The sequence below is a fragment of the Zeus faber genome, assembly GCF_960531495.2.
Source record: "Zeus faber genome assembly, chromosome: 18".
Lineage (NCBI taxonomy): Eukaryota > Metazoa > Chordata > Actinopteri > Zeiformes > Zeidae > Zeus > Zeus faber.
This window is the reverse complement of record NC_137210.1, coordinates 9,717,642-9,736,154: the sequence shown is the minus strand read 5'-3', so window position 1 is coordinate 9,736,154 and position 18,513 is coordinate 9,717,642. Positions and strand designations below refer to the sequence as shown.

General features: G+C 48.4%; 1 protein-coding gene across 1 annotated transcript; it reads left to right on the top strand.

Moving 5' to 3' along the window:
* Positions 1 to 277: 277 nt before the first annotated feature.
* Positions 278 to 18,257, top strand: rftn2 (raftlin family member 2). The gene is made up of 9 exons (XM_080019754.1): positions 278 to 662; positions 9,558 to 9,738; positions 10,640 to 10,748; positions 11,059 to 11,233; positions 11,346 to 11,564; positions 12,673 to 12,779; positions 14,890 to 14,993; positions 15,721 to 15,802; positions 16,618 to 18,257. Exons 1-9 carry the CDS (start codon positions 524 to 526, stop codon positions 16,819 to 16,821), a joined length of 1,320 nt encoding a protein of 439 aa, XP_079875880.1. The 5' UTR covers positions 278 to 523; the 3' UTR covers positions 16,822 to 18,257.
* Positions 18,258 to 18,513: the final 256 nt, after the last annotated feature.

The following is an 18,513-nucleotide window of genomic DNA, read 5'->3' as shown; positions in this document are numbered from 1 at the left end:
TGAGCGCGGCGTTCAGTGATTATTTTCAGCTCGCGAGTGGGAGATCCACTCCCTTGCGCGGTGTTTTGTCGGAGTGACTCCCGACGCCCGAGTCATCTAAAAAGATGTCATTTCGCGAACGGGCCGTTCGCGACCGCGCACGCGTCGCCAACTTTCCCTCCCGCTGAACGGACGCGCTTTGCTCAAAGCCGCACTCCATGATCCCGGGCCCGGGGGGCGACGCGTTACCGCCTTCTCCGTTCGGAAATTCCCGTCTTGGCAATTTGTTTATTTTTTAGCCAAACGGACACACCTTAACTTCCCCCCAAACTAACAACACCAACAAAAACTTTTCCCCGGGGAACTTTTCCGCGCGGAGCCGCTTCAAGCGAAATAAAACGCCGCGCTTCGTGCTTTGTGCTTCGGGGGTGAGTGGGACGGAGGGGACCGGCATCTTGGGACGGATCATGGAGCGGTCCCGTTAGGGAGAGCTCCGTGCGGTAGACCGGACTCCCGCCCGGCGACATCCCCGCCAAGGAAAGCCATGGGCTGCGGGCTGAGGAAGCTGGAGGACCCGGAGGACAGCAGCCCCGGGAAGATCTACTCCACCCTGAGGAGACCGCAGGTGGAGACCAAGACCGACACCGTGTACGAGTACGTGCTGCTCGACTTCAGCTTGGAAGGTGGGTTTGATTATTCTGAGGAGACATCACTTGGGTGGATGGATGGATGGATGGATGAGATGTCCCCTGTCAGTCTGTTTTAATTCAGAGTGTGCACAGGGTGGCTTGGAGTTTTCCTAGCAACAGGGCTGCTATCTCAGCCTATCTGGAACTAGGTCAGAAGGTTTTTGGGTTGTTGTTTTTTTTTTCCTACTACCTCTTCTACACTTGTCCCTTGTCACACATGCATGCAAAATGCACACACAGGCATGGCATGCACCCCATTCCCCATGCACCCCATACCCCATGCACATACACTGAATTCAGCAATACACATGCAATCACATGGAGTTACATTTGAATATGCATGATAATCTCAAATGGCCATAGCTGCCATTTGTCTTTTTGGATGAATAATCCCCCTCATCGGGGACTCTGGCTGTGTTGACTCTGACCTATTTGGAAGGAAATGGCCATTAAATTGTTGAATAGGAAGGGGGGGTGGGGGGGGGGGGTGTAAACAGCAGTCCCCCCGCTCTCATGCAGTAAAGTGCTCATTTTCTAAATCAGATGCTCAGACCTCGACCAAGCAAAGCAATGTGTTGGCTTCCTCATGAGTAGAAAACAGCACATTTGCCACGTGCTTTACATGCGCATTAGTTGTTTTTGTCGATCTGGGTCCCAATACAGAGTGTAAAAAAAAACATTAAAATGTAACCAGTTAGGGCCCTGGTATTGTAATTTAAGCCCTGACCCATAGTTTATGCCTTTTACAGTTGTTTGAATTCCAGAAGCGGTCTGATCTTTTACATTCTACATCAGCCTTATAAATAAAGTGTGTGTGTGTGTGTGTGTGTGTGTGTGTGTGTGTGTGCCACCACCACCACCACCACTACCGGTCATGTGCTGTCGAGTGGTACTTCTGTCCTGGAGGCATCAGCCCAGGGCCTGTTTCCTTGTTCCAACAAGTCTCCAGTATGCTGCCTTCCCTGAGACCCAAGTTCACCTTCCCATCTGCAGCATGTTGGTGATTCACCAGGTCTAAATACGCTTGAGATGTTTTTGTTGTTGTTTTGCCGTTGTTTCCCAGTAAGTCACAGTGACAGACGAATCATGGTACTATGACAGACTGTCTGTATCGTCATTGGTTTATAAGAGGGGGAAAAAGGAAGATCTGCGATTTGGTGGTGGATGACTTTTTGGTATTGTGTTTTTTGTCTACTCTAAACCCAAATTTATGGTGTTTTGGCGACCTCGGTTACGCATTATGCCAGCCCCCGACTTTGTGGACTTGAAGGTGATCTGAGACGTTATCGTCTTGGTGACCTTATCTATTAGTTGGTGTGTCTTCACCTCCACAGAGGAGTGTGAAGTCATATTAAATCATAGCTTTCGACAGGTTACTAAAGTGTATTCATACGACGAATCAAAGTCTGCTTGGAATTAGATGAACTTGGGTGAACTTTCTCTTTTTTTACCTAAGAGAGAGGGGTGCAAAGTCGTAGTCGGCGTCGGACAATTTTGTGTAAGAGCGTTAACGGCGTGCGTCACACTCTTCCATTCCTGCGGAGCACCTGGGCGGCAGATGTCAGGCAGTCCACAGGTCTGAGTGTCCTGTGTAACTCTTGAAAATCCGTCCCCAGTGGTAGGCCACACGCCACCTGCCTTTACTACGTACAGTGGAGGCATGTGGCATCGATGCCTCTTTGACTGCTTTCCTAATTTGCCTACTTTGAGGCCACGGCGGCGATGACGACCTTACCCAAAGTTATATGCAGAGAGACAGTATTAGGTGTGAAACAGGGTTTGAATGAAAACTACAGGTTGGATGGGAGGACAGTGTTCTGGCATGCAGCGGTCATTAAGGCGTGTTGTTCATACAAGGTTTTTTTTGTTTTGTTTTTTGGGGTTTTTTTTCACTGCTAATTCAGATTGTGCAAGCCATTTAGATCCTGGAGCTGGTTAAATGTGCCAACGATAGACATAAGAAAAATGTTCTCTTTTTTTTACAGAATTGTTTTTGCATAGCAACACGGCCAGTCAGCAAAGTTTTTATTGTGCCGGATTCCTCATAACCACCTTTTGGGTCCGTACAAGGGAAATTTAAAGACCATGATGCCTCACTGGGGGCGTCTCACCCCATTATGAATCATTAACTCGCCCTGTGGGCAGACGTGTAGCTACAGAGTGATGCTGCACCGCTGGCAACAGCCCTTGTCTTTAAATTTGGGTTGTTGGGACTGTAGTCGCTGTGGTGATGTGAGTGACATGTTGCTCGCCTCACACACACTGCCCTTGCTTTGCCTTGAATCGATGAAACATTTCTGGGACACACACACACACACACACACACACACACACACACAGATATCCGCCTCCCTCGAGTTTGTCCCCAGAAGCCGTAGTCCTCCCTGCGCTACACGCTGAGCTTGGCCTCCTTTTAGTGACCTATTACTGGTTGTGAGAGCGGAGACTGAATCTGGAGGCCTGGAGCCAGGGCCAGGCAGCACATCAAAGTACCTAATGGCTAATACCCCCACCCCCCACCCCCTGCTGATTACTGCGAGCAGGGCCCTGGGCCCACCGGTGTGTGTGGATATGTGTGTCATTGCCAAGTTCTCAGTCTTTGAAGGAATTTCATACTTTCACACCTCTTTCTAGGCAACGATGATAATTTCCGTTGCCAAGTCTTTTTTTTTTTTTTTTTCCCCATCCGTTTAATTTCCTCAAACGAATAGTGGCGTTGATATTTGGATTGGTTCTGTCATTGATTGTACTGATGCATTGGAGAGTGGGTCATTCAACGCCTAAATGGGAACGGACATTTATTATCCAATACCTATATCTTGCACAGCTTTGAATCAATCCACCTCCTTAAGGAAAAAGGGCGCAAACCTCTTCTCTCGCTGCGCATCTGACAAACGAATATTCACAATTGTGAGACCTAGCCTCTAGGATCCAGACAAACCAGGCGCAGGAATTTTCTAAACTGTTTCGCCACCCGTGGGCCAGTGCCATCCATGGACTCGCTGAACTCCCCGAAGATGAATAACTGGAACGGGGGCAAAGAGATGGATAAATGGGAGGACACGTGGGGATTTGTGAGGATGGGGGTGATGGCTTAACATGAAGTGAAGTGTATTCATTAGCAGTGGGATGCATGGAGGCAGGGGTGGATGAAATGAAGATAAAAGATGAAACCAATGCGGGACAATCCACCCACCCCCACCCCTCAAACCACCACCGCAGAGACTCTTTCCAAGGTTATCTGCGGCGACGCCTTGCCAAAGCCTTTGTGCTCCATCCCGATTGTGGAACTACATCAGCCTGGTTTTACCTCCATACACCGTTTTCTCCCCTTCCACTGAGCGATTGCTACAATCCACGCCATAATCTCTGTCTGATCTGGGAATCGAGCGGATTATGTGTGATTAAAGATAGTGTTTTGATTAATAATTTTTGGAGGAGATGGCAAGGGCACCTCCAATATAACACAATGTATGAAAAAAATCCTCTTCCCTCAGAGCAGTGTTCTCTAACTCCACTTGACTTTAAAGAGGACTGTGGGAGTCTTTGCCCACAGGTACGTGTTGGGGGGTGGGGCGGAGTCTTTCGTGACGTGCGTTACTGGCATGGCGAGAGTTTTTATGAAACAAACGGAACAAAAAAGCTCGCTGACCAAAAGGATAAATGATACAGAATTATCCCCTCTGCAAGACAGACAAACATTAAGAAAGCTCCCTGCCCCGGATCGGACCAACCAGGGCCGTGCGGGCGCCGATTCGGCCGACTTGGGGCAGCTGTGCGGTCACGGGGGAAGGAAGCCATGCTGCCATCTGCAGCCGCGGCATAGGGACCTATTATGCTGCTTTTTCCACCTAGTTCTCTAATATAGGTCTCTGAGGTCCCAAAACATGTTTTTGAATTAAAAAAACTGTGCGTGTAGCTTTAATTGTGAATGAGCAGCCAAGCCCCTAGTTCTGAGCCAATGGGGTTTGAGCTTTACTCCGCGCTCCGTTTTATTTACTCTGTAAACTTTCCCTGATTTCACCTTGTGAGTACAATAAAATCTGTTTCTGAACAAATTTGTAGCGAGAAATAAGCAATCCAGTTGCTGAGTCGTCTCTCATATTAGGTCTCCAAGGCCCTGCACCGGGACTCAGATGCAGGGATTTTTTTGTTTCAAGTAAACGGCAGAAAGAAAAAAAAAAGAAAAAAGGGGGGGGGATACATCTACAATAAAAACACACAATTTTTATTGGTTATGTCTGGAGAAATGCACAGCGGATCGGGTGGAGCAGGTGACAAGGTATAAAAAAAAAAAAAAGCGGAAACGGAGCGTTGGTTCACCTCATTATTTGACACTTTTGGCCACGTCTAATATGAACATCCCACAGTGTGACATTATATACATGACAGAAAATAAGCAAAGCATTAAAGGTCCCCTTTAAAGGAACCTTGATTGGCATAATGCACCTTGGTCTGATGTGATGATGTGTTTACAGAGATGGCCAAATTAGTAGGGTTAGGTGCCATCTTTAATCATATTAGGATTCCCTCTCTCTCTCTCTCTCTCTATCTCTCTCGCTCTCTCTATCTCTCTCCCCCCTCCCTTATGGGAGCCCTCCATATTCAAATTGGGCAACCAGTTAGTTTCATACCCTCTAGTTTCCTTTCTACCGGCTCTCCATTAATTTTTCACTCTAATTCTTTTGTGGTGTTAACTGCTTTTCATCTGCCCCATTTGCCAGGCAGCTTCCTCCTCTTTTCTTTTAATTTTCTTTCATACACCCACCAGCTCTCGCTTTCACACACGGGCTTTTCTGGCTCATAAAGTCTATCTGCTCACACCCCTCTCCCCGCCCGCTTTCTCGGGTCGATAGCCTCCCTCCTCGTCGCTTTTCCTTCGGTTGTTGCTTAGCTCCTCTCTCCATCCTCTCCCGGTATCATTTATTTTTTATTCTTTCTTTATTTTTCTTTCTGCCACGCAGCCACACCGCACCGCACTGCACCGCCCCACACGACCCTGCCCTCCGCTCCCGTCCTCCTCTCTTCCACCCCCCCACCCCTGGTGTCCCCCCTCCATCCGCTTTCTCCACGTAGCGCTGAAACAGAGGCCTTGGTTGTGTGGGAGACGGCGGGGCGGGTGGGGATGGGGGTTGCTGGCGGGGTGGGGGAACTAAAAAGCAAGGGGAGAAGGCGGAGATGTGTGCGTGTGTGTGTGTGTGTGTGTGTGTGTGTGTGTGTGTGTGTGTGTGTGTGTGTGTGTGTGTGTGTGTGTGTGCGTGTGCGTGTGCGTGTCCCCTGGAGGGCAATAGTGCATCCGCTGTGACACTGTGGACGGGTATTTGCAGACTACACTAAGTACGCGTTTGACTCAACGACGTTGTGTTGAGTGCCTACTTCCGCACGGAGGAGCGCCAATAAACCACGTTTTTGTTTTTACGGCCACCGGTCCAGCCACTCCACCAAAACTCAGTCAGCCAGTCTCTGCTCAGTCCCCGCTCCGCCGTCTCAGGGGTGTTTGTGTGTGAAAATGCGGGGGTGCAGTTAGGAATTCTCGCCCCCTCCCCCCCCCCTCCCCTCCCCTCCCCTTCCTCCTGTCTGTCTTTCCTTTTTAAAATGCTGCGTTTTTGTGTGTTGTGAGACTGGGAATCCGCTAAGTATGTTTTATGTCCTGCCCCCCACCACCACCCACCACCCACCACTCTGTGTGAGTGTGGCACGGCTCCAGTCCCTCTGTGAACAAACCAGCCTTTGTGGACACAGGAAACGCGGCGATAGTCGCAGGGATCGCCGGCCAGAGCCTTGAGAAACGCAGCAGCAGCAGCAACAACAACAACAACAACCTGGCTCTACCCGGGCACCAGCAAAATCCAAAACACAGTGTTCTTCACTACTTTCTCGCACAAGTGGATAACACAAAATCCTTTGAGATCTACAGTACGTGTGACCAGTCAGCCCCCCCCTCCAAAAAAAATGTGATGCTCCAATTTTCAGCGACAACCGTCGGTGGAAACAACTCACCCATTATCCGTAAATGTTTTTTCGGGATTTAGCCAGCAAAATAAACCCGCGCCGAACCACACCTTCCACTGGGCGCAGAGCACCGGGGCTCAGACCACATCACTCACCGCAGCTGATGGAACAACACTAAAAATATCATGCGCTCGCATCTGAGCCTCGAGTTATTTTTACTTTTTTTTTTTTTTTTTTTTTTCTTTCTAGGACCTTTTTATTTAAGCGTGCGGCGGTGTGGTTCAACGCAGCCGCCGCCGCCACCTCCTGAACGTGTACGGGTTGGTAGACGTCTCATTGGTTCGTCTGGAAAAACAGAGCTCAAGATCAAGTGCTTCAGACACATCATCCGATTCAAACAGCGAACGACATCCCCCGATCTGAAGGAGATCGGTTCAGTGTTGCGTGACGGGCGTGACGTTTTAAGTCAAAGTGCAGTTTGTGCAGTCGAGTCAAAGTTGTGTATCTCCTCTAAAGTTGTGGTTAGACACAGTGTCTTTCCTTGCTATTTCTTGTTTGACGAGCATCGTTTTTGGTGTAGTGTTGTAAGTTGTAGTGGCTCGTTCAGACTCCAATGTGTCCCTAATGTGCAACTGTTGAGTCGAGATCCTACACAAAAAAAAAAAAAAGAGCCATCGGTCCGGTTTTACGCCAGGGTTTCCGTTAGAAACAATTGGTGCCGGTCATCATGTCCTGGGAGACTTCAATTTCCAAAATTTATTTTTTTAACAAGATAGTCGAGTCTATTTTCGACATTGAGTGGGAAAAAAATATTGTGATAATTATCGTTATCCATTTATCGCCTAGCACTAATTCAAATTTTTCTTACGGGGGAAATTATTTTCACCGGACATTTTGACCAGAGAGATTTAAATATGTCGGACTTCAACAGATTTTCCCGGTCAAAAAACCGGCAAACACCAGATAACAGAAACTCTGGCGGAGGCAAGGCGTCTGCCATTCAAATAACTTCAATTTAAGAAGTTTAATGAGGAAATCCAAGGGTAAATTCAGGTTGCAAACAGTTAATTTTCCCCAAGTTCAACTCAAACTAAGATATTGAAGGTCCCATAAAATACTCCTTTTCAACAAGTTAATATAGGTCTCTGAGCTCCCCAAAACATGTATTTTTTTTTTTTTTTTATCTTTTGCTGAAAATACCACTCAGTTAATTGATGATGTTTGATCCAGAACAACCAGAACCCCAGGACCTCCGCTCTGATCAGGTACAGCGGCCCGGCCCTGGGGGGAGGTAGGGCCTCCAAACTTGGGACGAGTGGTTGTCGGGTCCTCCCCCGGATCCGTGCACAGTTTGGGGTCGATCAGCCAGGCGGTTCCAGGGTCATGGCCCGGGACCTCCGCGGACTTTGATCGGGTGCAGCGCCCCGGCCATGGGGGAGGTAGGGCCTCCAAACTCGGGGCGAGTGGTGGCCTGCTCCTGCTGGGATCCGTGCACAGTTTCTGCACAAGTGCTTAGCACACACGTACAGGTTTTTTCCAACTGGAGCTGGGGCGTTGCCATCAAAAATAAACTTTATCCACTCAGCGCTTCTGTCCTCTGAGGCTGGGGACCGATGTAGTAATTTGTGCTGGTGTGTGCAGTCAACAACAGAGCACTTCCCATGTTTAAGTTTTAAGTCTCGACATAATGCTAGCGGGCGGGTCCGGCGCCTGCGAGGGGGGGAAAAATGGCGCACCCTCGCAAAGGCAGTTCTCAAGCCGTGGGTGGAGTTTAAGTCTAATGAGCCTCCACTTGATGTAGGAGGAGAGGCAAATTGTTGAAGCACATGTTTTCTGACCTAGGCTACCCACAAAAAAAACGACTGGGGTGTGTGTGTGTGTGTGTGTGTGTGTGTGTGTGTGTGTGTGTGTGTGTGTGTGTGTGTGTGTGTGTGTGTGTGTGTGTGTGTGTGTGTGTGTGTGTGTGTGTGTGTGTGTGTGTGTGTGTGTGTGTGTTAGTAGGCCCAACAGAGAGCACGAGCACTGAAAAAGTGTTTTGTTTTGGTTTTTTCCCCCCATAATAGATCCAATTTAGTATCTATGTTTCTCACTAATGAATGTGTAGTTCAACTTCAAGAAAATCCGGTTCTGTTTTATGGAGCATCTTTTTAAAAGGCCAGTAGCCTCATTAATTAGTGAACATTTACTTCACATTTAGATACAACAAACTTTTTAACATTTGTTTTACAGGCTGCTCAAAGACAGTTCTCTCTTTGAAAAGGAGCTCCTCTTCTAAAGACTAGAACTCCTCGCCATGGCAGGGCAGACAGGTGGATGGATGGGCGGGTGACTGCACGTCCGCTATGAAAGAGGGGAGGGATGGAGAGCCCTGGCGCCCACTGTAAAATACATCCTTTCCTTTGTGCCCGAGTTGAAGCACTGAAAAGCCATGGCTGCGAGGCCCTCTGCAGAGCGAGGCTGAGTGAACAGTCCAATGCTGTATCCTCTACATTCCTCTCGGACTCTTGTGTGTCTGTGTGCCAACGCGTCCATTCCCATCACCGTCAGCGACGGTACGATTGCTGCTGACTGAGCATCTAATTAGGATTCTTTGAGGATATATGGGATGCTATGGGATCAGAAATGTCTCCAGCAAGTCCATAACGGAAATATCAGCAAGGACGAGGGCGGTCCAGGAGCACGGTTCCAAAATGACTGTGGCTTTTGACTAACCCCCCCCCCCCCCCCCCCCCCTTGTGTGTGTTTCCATGAATCCAGTACATCCAGTCTTAAGATCTTTGTGTGTGATGTTGGTATTTTTCCCCGATAAATCTCTGGATGTATCTGTTTCCCTTGCAGCACAGTCACATTTGCTTAACAGTTTAACACGTCAGACCTTTTTTTTTTTTTTTTTTTTTTAACTCTCTCCTCTTCTACTTCATGGATCCCTCCGCCCAGGGAGTCGTCCCACGGTGCAGTACGTGTCCTCGCTGTGTGAGCTGCCCCAGGCCTTGCAGCCCTACTACACACAGGGCTACATCCTGGCTGCCCTGCACCCCATCATCCTCTCAGTGGGGCGAACCCGATCCCTGCCCTTCAGCCTGCTGTACCGTGCCATCTTGGCACGGCCCAGACCCAGGTCAGTGCGCACACACACACAAACACACACACACACATACTCAAATTTGCATATACAAGCCTATTATGATGCTTATGCTTCGGTTACAGCCCATCCGGGCCACACAGACACCTGCCCACCAGTCCACACACACATGCACACACACTCTAGTAAATACAGTAGATGAATGATGAATGACATCAGCTGCATATTTAATGTGGAGCATCGGTGGGCGGCCAGACTGGCGTGCCTGGAAGTAGTCAGGGTGAGGGGTGGGGGACTCCCTCGGAGGATGTTTTGACTCCACTTGGTGGGTGAGCCGTGTGGGCAGATGCCATTGGCTAGGAATTTACCCTGACAACAGAGGTCCCTCGGCGGCCAATGACGTCTTGAAGACCTCAAAGAGCCTAATATGTCGGGAGAATATGACCACTTAAAACAACATTTTATAAACACTTATTAAAACAATAATTTTCGATAGGTTTCTAAATTTTTTATGCTCAATTGACATAAAACAACATATCACAGATGCAATATAGTATGGATGACTAAACCATCTCAGTCCTAATTGTTGTGTACCTCTTGCAGAAGCCGTCTCATGCTGAGCACATCAATAATTCAAGCTCTCTGTGTCTGCAACTCATTGACAAATACAAGTAAACTATGAACTCTCCCCAGCTGGAGAGGCGCAACGGGGTCACAGAGAGGAGATCAACGATCCCACCCTGTTGATATAAATACAGCGGAAATAACAATTTCAATTGCCAAATGGCAGGGATTGTAGGATAGCAGTTTGTTTTTACACATATAGCACGCCATGACATTTTGTGTGTGTTTGTGTGTTTGTGTTTTTGTGTGTGTGTGTGTGTGTGTGTGTGTGTGTGTGTGTGTGTGTGTGTGTGTGTGTGGCTTTCCATTCCAGTAAGCATGCAGTGTCCATGTGCCACAGCGTGCCCATGCTGAGAGTGGAGGAGTGGCCGCTCCCGGGAGAGTCGCTGACCGGTGATACTGTCAGAGCGCTCATCGACAGGGTCAGTCACAAAGGCTTCCACACGGTAAAACCTCAAGGTCACGACGGAGCGGCGCAAGTCCAGTCAGGACACTCGCGTGACGCACAAACCTCAACAAATGGAGCGTTGGATCTCTGTTGTAATCTGCAGCAGCAGGAAGCGGCGAGATTGCATCTGATAGTGGAGCGCTCGACACGTGACTGCTCGCTGCCGCTTTCATGTCCACCGAATGTACTTTTCCATGAGAGCAGATTTGATGCCGGCAAAGCAGACACACACTGCCATCTACTGTATATCCATCCACTGAAGCTTCGAATTCTATAATTTGCAGGTGAACAGCAGTGCCCGCGGGGGCGTCCGATTCGTGGGCTCGGTGCTCCAGCAGGTGAGCGGGATCAGCAACGGCAGGGTGCACAGTCCAAAACGGGGCTGCCGCTCGCCGCCGCACACCCCTCCGCACACCCCGCCCGAAGACCGGGAGCTGGAGGAGAACACCTACAGCCCGGGTGAGACGAGCTCCGGTCCAATTTTTCATGCTGATTTTCTGTGGTTTCAACCGAGGAAGCCCTCGGCGCTGAACCTGGTTTCAGACGTCTCTCCGTCCTTCTCCCGGCACAGACCTGAGGCTGCTGGTGTTCTTCCACTCGTGGGCCCCCGGCTGCGTGCCGCTAGACTCGCTGGCGTGTCAGTACCACCAGGGGGCGCTCTCCATGCGCGTTTCGAGAAAGGGCCAGGTGGTCAGCGCTCTGGAGGCCGATTGGCTGGAGCTGACGGCCGCCTACTACCGCAAAGGCTGGTCCCTGGTGGACTCCTTCGTCTACTGGGACACACCCAAAGGTATCTGCGGCTTGCTAACCAACTTTACCGCCGCTCGGCCGGCTCTGTTTCCCGGTGGCTAAGTGTTGCCATGTGTTGGGACCAACGTGGCTCTGGGGGAAATGACATCAGTCAAATCAAAATAACCAGAAGAGGCTCAGTTACCCTGTTTGGACGGATCGGTCAGCCCAGCGCAAACCTTTTATGGTGTATATCACCGCTCCCATACACCGTACAACCAGACTGGGTTGTACGGTGTATGGGAGCTATATTATGTGCACTATGGTAAACACAAAAACAGGCCCCAGAGTGAAGATTTCTCCCCCTGAAAGAGCCGTGAGCAATTACACGCCCCGGCGTTTTTACAGAACGACCGGCTGGGATTAAAACAAACGGAGAATGAGATTAGGGATTAGGAATATGTCGCCCGCTCCTGACCCATCATCCCAATCAAACCCACATCTGTCTATCGGACGGATTTCACGAGCGCTGCTCTCATTCAATCTCTCCCTCTTTTCCCAACCTCCTAAACGCTGCGGCTCTTGTTTTCTCAGGAAGAGCTCTGACCCTTTTACTGAGACACCACACGGGCGCACGTAGACACACACACACACACACACACACACACTCACTTGATAATTTGCTTCCTGTTTTGGCTGCGGTCCCTCCCTCGCTATCTCACAGCATCTATATATAGCACTGTCTCACCCCGAACCTCTGCGATCTCACTTCCTGTTCCACAGAAGACTGGCAGATATCCATCTTCCACTGTACCGTCTCTTGTGGACATCTCACAGCCCATGGGAAGTCAGAAGCACGTGTGTGTGTGTGTGTGTGTGTGTGTGGGTGTGTGTGTGGGTGTGTCTCGCACTCGCACACATGCACAAACAAGGCGTGGCGACTTCTTACAGCTAGTTTATTGTCATCCTAGGAAAGTGCCCCCAAGCAAAACTTGACATTTAGCCGTGCATTGATCTTTTGATGCCTGGCAGGGGTCTCTGGTTCTTGAAGGGTTGTTCTTTTAAACGGTGAATTGTAGCAATGCCCCCGACAATGTGATTCATAGTTATTCTCCATAGCTAGAGGGTTTTTTTTTGTGTGTGTGTGTGTGTGTGTGTGTGTGTCGCAGGTGAGCCCGTGCCCAGGTCTCTGGAGGGGCTGTTTGTGTACGAGGAGAGGAGCACCTCGCCCCCCGCCAATGACACCATCGTGGTGGAGCAGTGGACCGTCATCGAGGTGAGTCTGGGTCTGAGCGCGATGAACGCCGCCTCTGTGAGCTACAGGCCACGTCCACTCTAATGGCGGGGTTCACACTGGCCCTTTTCACAGCGTTTTTAAAATTTATTTTTAACACGGAAATGCCATTTCTTATCCTGCAGCGGCAACGGAACAGGTTAACTTTGTTTACAAAAGCAGCGCTAGCGATGCATTTAAGATTCCCAACGCATCCAAATCACGAGACAAACCAAGAAAAACCTGACTACAAACGGAACACTTTATTAATCCCCGGAGGTCAAAATCAGGCATGACGGCAGTGCAGCCAGCGAACATAATGTTCATACACGATACCCGGGGCTTCTTTAGCGTCGGATCCCGCCGGAACATCTTCCGGGACCTCCAAGATTGAGACCGGCACCTATTTGATCGGATCCGGCAGCGCCGCACAAGCTGCAAGAGCTGCGGCTCGAGCTGCGAGCTCCGCGTTGCCCGTTTCAAGGAAACAAAACAAAAAGAAATAGAATCTTTTTTAGATTATTATTTTTTACGGATTCGGCTGTTCAATGTGAATATTCGCCTATTCGGTGGAAGCGGGCGGAAGCGGGGCCGGGCCGGCTCGGCTCTCCCTATAGGCAAGATAGGCGGCTGCCATCCCGAGGCGGGGCGCGGAGAGGGAACCATTGGGGCGAATTTGGCGCACGTCTCCCTCTCCGGCGCTGCAGACGATGTGTGCCAGCGATCTCCACACCAAAACAGTGTTTTTATTTTGCATTTCCTTACGGACGGAAACACGTGTAGCGAACAGTACGCAAGGAAACCGTGCGCAATGGAGACATTTTCTCTGCGACCCTCTCCCCGATCAACCCCTCTCCGTGCGTTATGCGCAGAGAACAATCGTAAAGAGTCTACGAGTCGTACCCCGTTCCTCCGCGCCCCGCCCCCACACTGTTTTTAGTTGTTTTATTTGGAGGAACGGGGCTCGGCTCTCGGTGTTGCTCTCTGCGATCGGGGCGCCTGGAGAGCCGTGTCCGGGTCTGGACGCAGATGGTTCACACAAATAAATATGATTCCTCTTTTTCATAATTCCTCATTGAAATGTCATCCCTGTGCATTATTTAAGCGTCTATCTGTTTTATCCTGTTATTGTAATGCACGCTGGCTGGGGGGGACTGTTCGACTTGAATCTGAATCCAGTCGACTGACTGGTTTCAGACTAATGATTCGCCTCGTCGACTTTCAAGGGGCAGCCGCATTGTTTAGCCCTATCATTTTTTATTTACGTTTCCTTATTGAACGGAACAAAAAAAGCCCCGTGCAGCCCGTGGCGCGTCACGCATGGCAGCTTCAGACCCCCTTGGTGCGTTTTGTGCATACGTTCCATGACTTTTTTTTTTTTTTCCCTTACTAAAACATGTCCAGCCTCTACAGAGAGAGGTTTTATATTCTAAAATGTTGTTCTTTTTCTCATTAAAAATGCCACTCAGACCCTAGGCGTGTCTTTTATAGCTAGGGGTGCGGTCCGCTGACGTCGGGCACAAGTGCTTCGCTTGCCCGCCAGCCGCACCGGAGCGAGGAGCTGGAGAGGGAGCGAGCGGACAGGGACAGGGAGAGGTAGAGCGGGTGGAGAACGTTCCTTCTCCACCTCCACCCGGAGGCAGAAAGTGTAGGACAGGTTGAAAATGATCACAATGATTTAATAACATTGGGTTAGGGTGACTGCGTCCGAGACGGGAGGTGGAAACCGAACCGCTGCTGAAGAAAAACAATTCAACCGATTTTAGATTGTATGTCTGTTGCCGAACAGAGTGTCCAAATGATCACATCTACACTGGACATAACGTGCTTAATTGAATATTCAAAATAAAATAAGTCCCGTCAGTTAATGCCATTTTAAAAATAGATAAACAAAATTTACGAATATTACGACTCGAAATCGAATCATGTCCGTTCATGAACAAAAAGTAACAAGTGCATGGATGGATGGACGCCTTGTGTGTCTAACCCTCTACGTACTGTGTCCGTAACTGTGTGCAATGTAATGGATTCCATGTAGGGAAGTCTATACTCACGTGTGTGTGTCTGTGTGTCTGTGTGTCCGTGTGTGTGTCCATCCATCCATCCATCCCAGAGCTCCAATGTGAAAACAGATTACGGGCCCCTGCTTCACACTCTGGCTGAGTTTGGGTGGCTGCTCACTTGTGTCTTACCCACGCCGATCATCAGACACGACAGGTAACAACCAGCGAGTGTGTGCGTGCGCGATGTGCATAGAGCCAAAATTTGGATTCTTCTTTTTCATTCCTCCCAATGTATTTTAATTTTTTTTTTTTTTTTTCGGCAAAAATGCTCGAATGGCGACAACAGTGTATGGAGAAGCGCTTTGCCACAATGCCCGGCGGTTTCCCCTAACTTTATCCTTCAATCAAATGAAGACGTCTTTTGATAAAAGGCCTGACTGGTGGTTGGACCCTGAGGTTTTAGTAGGAATATCGAATCAAAAAGGTCTGGGAGCATTTTAAGCAGATCTCATATCTATTGAATCTATTGAAAGTACCAAATACTAATTTCATTTCCTTCGATTCCTTCAAACCGCATTTAAACGAGAGGAGGCTGAAGTTCATTTTTGTACTATTTATTTTCCCCACCCTTCCCTCGAGGATCTCTTCATCCCTGTGTCATATTTCTCTGCCTTTCCATTTCTAAACAAATGGCTTCGGGAGCTCGACAAATTTATGGGTGTATATTTACGCAAATCGCATATTACACACATTCGCGACAGGATTTATTAACAGTCACGCCTATTTACGAACAAATTCTTCCCAACACGCTGTTAGCAAGACAAATGACATTAAAAAAAAATGTACTCGTCATGAAAGTAGTGTGGAATTTAGCGATCGTGCACCTGCCATTCTCCTTTTGTGCCGTACTCCTGTCAATCCGACCCTTTTTCCGTGTCCAGTGATGGGAATCTGGCAACCAAGCAGGTCGTGTTCCTCCAGAGACCGGTCAGGAACCCTCCAGCCGGACAACACAAGAACCAGGTGAGGGATGGAGGGACTGGCTCAACGTGACTACACTGCCCCCTGTGGGACAACATTGGAACCGCCACCTCTGGGGAACGCCACTTCTCTTTTGGTCGACGTGAATTTGATTTTATTGGATATTTCCAGCGCTGCGTCGAACTGACGAATCAAAGGCGATGAAATGGATCGTGGATTCCGCTAAATCAGTAACTTTAGCCCTGGGAAGGCAGTTCGAGCCAGTCTCTTACTTGAAATCAAATGTGTGTTCTTGTCTTAACACCTCTTGTATATATCGGGCTTATAGTACAGTGGTACTTTGACTTACGAGTTTCATTTGTTCCGTGACCGAGCTCGTCATTCAATCTGCTCGTATAGCAAATCAATTTTCCACATTGAAATTAATTGAAATGCCACTCGTAAATCAAGGTGCCACTGTATATTTATTTGGGCCTAAATACCTTATACAATTTGGGCCTTATGATATTTACTATTTCATTGTTATTATAGTTGGTATAACTTATTCCATGATCACACGAATTAGCACTCTTTTCGGATCGAACATGTGTGAATATTTAAACGAACCAAGTTATTGCATAGCATTTTGGCAAATTGTGTGAAGTATTTGACTACAGTTATTTCTCGACGATCTAAACAAGAGAGTGACAATTGTAATAATAAAAATTGAATTCAGTAAATGATGGAAACAAACTGCTCTTTGGTAGTGGACTTCAGTCCACTGCCCTGTGTCCTAAAGCCTGACTGGTTATAAATCAAGTGCCATTGACATAGTGAGTTGAAATGAGGCGTTGTGTTGATCTCCGTCTCCTTCTCAGGCGGCGCCGGCCCCCGTGGACGCGTCCAGCCGCCCGGTCGGCCGGGGGCTGGCGAGCCCCGCGCCCCCTGAGGAGTTCCCCTCCGCCGCGGGGGGCATCGGGGGCTTCCCGGTGTTCGGCGGGGGATACCCCAGCGCCCTGTCCCACCTGGAGGAAGGCGGCTTCGAGCAGGAGGAGGGCAAGGCCGAGGTGACCTGCATGTGAGCCCGGACACGTGGACTCCGGCTCCCCTCCACGGGCGACCGAAAGCCTCCGGGAAGTGGATGGAAATATTATCCAGGGACGCCATCACCCTTCAGGGTTGTACAAAATTCAAAAAAAATCTGCACTGTAGATGATCCACATTGCAGTGTGAAGGAACTAGGGGGGGGAAAAAGGACTGTGGTCCCCTCCACATTTTTAACCCTCTAACAGAGACCGTCATGTATAGAAGAGAGAAAATCTGCACTTTTTGGGGTATTTTAATGAAGCCATAGTGATTCATGATGTGTTCATTAGATTCATCTATGTCCAATTTTTTTATTATCATTTTTTTTTTAAGAGAGTATTTGATTTATCATGTAACTTGCCCGTGGGACTCTCATCTTGTTGGCGTAGGAATGTTCTCACACACACTGACCGGCCAACCACTGCGGCGGTCAAAGGCAAAAAGGGAAAGTCACAAACACGACGAGGAAGAAGATTCTGGATACCCTTTGGAACTCACATTTGCGCTCATCCACTCGACCCCCACCCCCTCCCCTCTCCGTTGTGCTCTCTGGTGTATTCACGTCCTGGGACTTTCCAACGAACGCCTGGACATATTCGACATGTTGTGGGTGTTCCGCCTCACACACACGAACACTAGTTCAAAACGTTCAAAAGCGCTGCGCCAACCAGCTCTCAAAGATCCCTCTTGTAAAACTCACAACGGTGTCAACTGGGGTTAATGTGGGGCAAGGTGATTATTTTTTTTTTTTTTTCCTTTCATGTGTTTTTTTTAAAGGCATAATATCAACAGGACTTTGATGCATTTTAGTTCTGTTTTTGGCAGGCTACACATATCACAGACCTTTTGATTTTCATCAACCTGGTAAAAATGTCGTGTTTTCAAGTATTGTTTAATAGTTTCACTTAATCCGTGCACAGCGCACACATTCTTTCCTCTGGTCAACATTGCTGCTTATTGTTTCACAGCCTAATGGTACTGGCAACCCCACATGTAGTGCTCTATAATGTATTCAGGTCTTCAAAAATGAATGCCTCGTGTTGCAGGGATGACTACTATTTTCTCATGTAAGGAAAAGGAAACTGACTTTTATAATTGAACGTCAAGCTGCTGTGTGAATTTTAGATGTTAACACAAGTATTAATGGAACATGTGGCTGTATGCAATGTCCTCCATTCAGATCGCTCACAAGTGTTTTGTATTTCTGGAAAGGAACGTATCTACATTGCAGGTATGGTGGCGATCTATCCAAGTTTTGTATTTACCACCCAATTGTGATGTTACATGGGCATTTTTAGCTCGACAGACATGTCCACAGAATTCCTTTCAGGGATCACCAAATGGCAGTATTTGTATTTCAGCCTTCCCCTTTTGGAAAGTTGTATGCCTACAGTTTGCCTCTATCATATGTATATTACTGAATTAAAATAGTTATCCCCTGTGCTTACTTTTTAGGTTCTTGTCGATACTGACAGATTGAAGTACTGAACTTTTCAGGTACAGTAATAGAAATGAAGGATACTATGTGTGTTCAGTCGTTCACATATTCATTAAAGTATCACCTCTCCAGTAATGCTCCGCCCTTAATATGGCCACCACCTTCAGTCTGGTGCACCTTTAGAATTCAGCGTCTTTCATGACATCCAAGATCCGCTTTAAGAGCAATACAGGATGTATTTAGTTTAAGA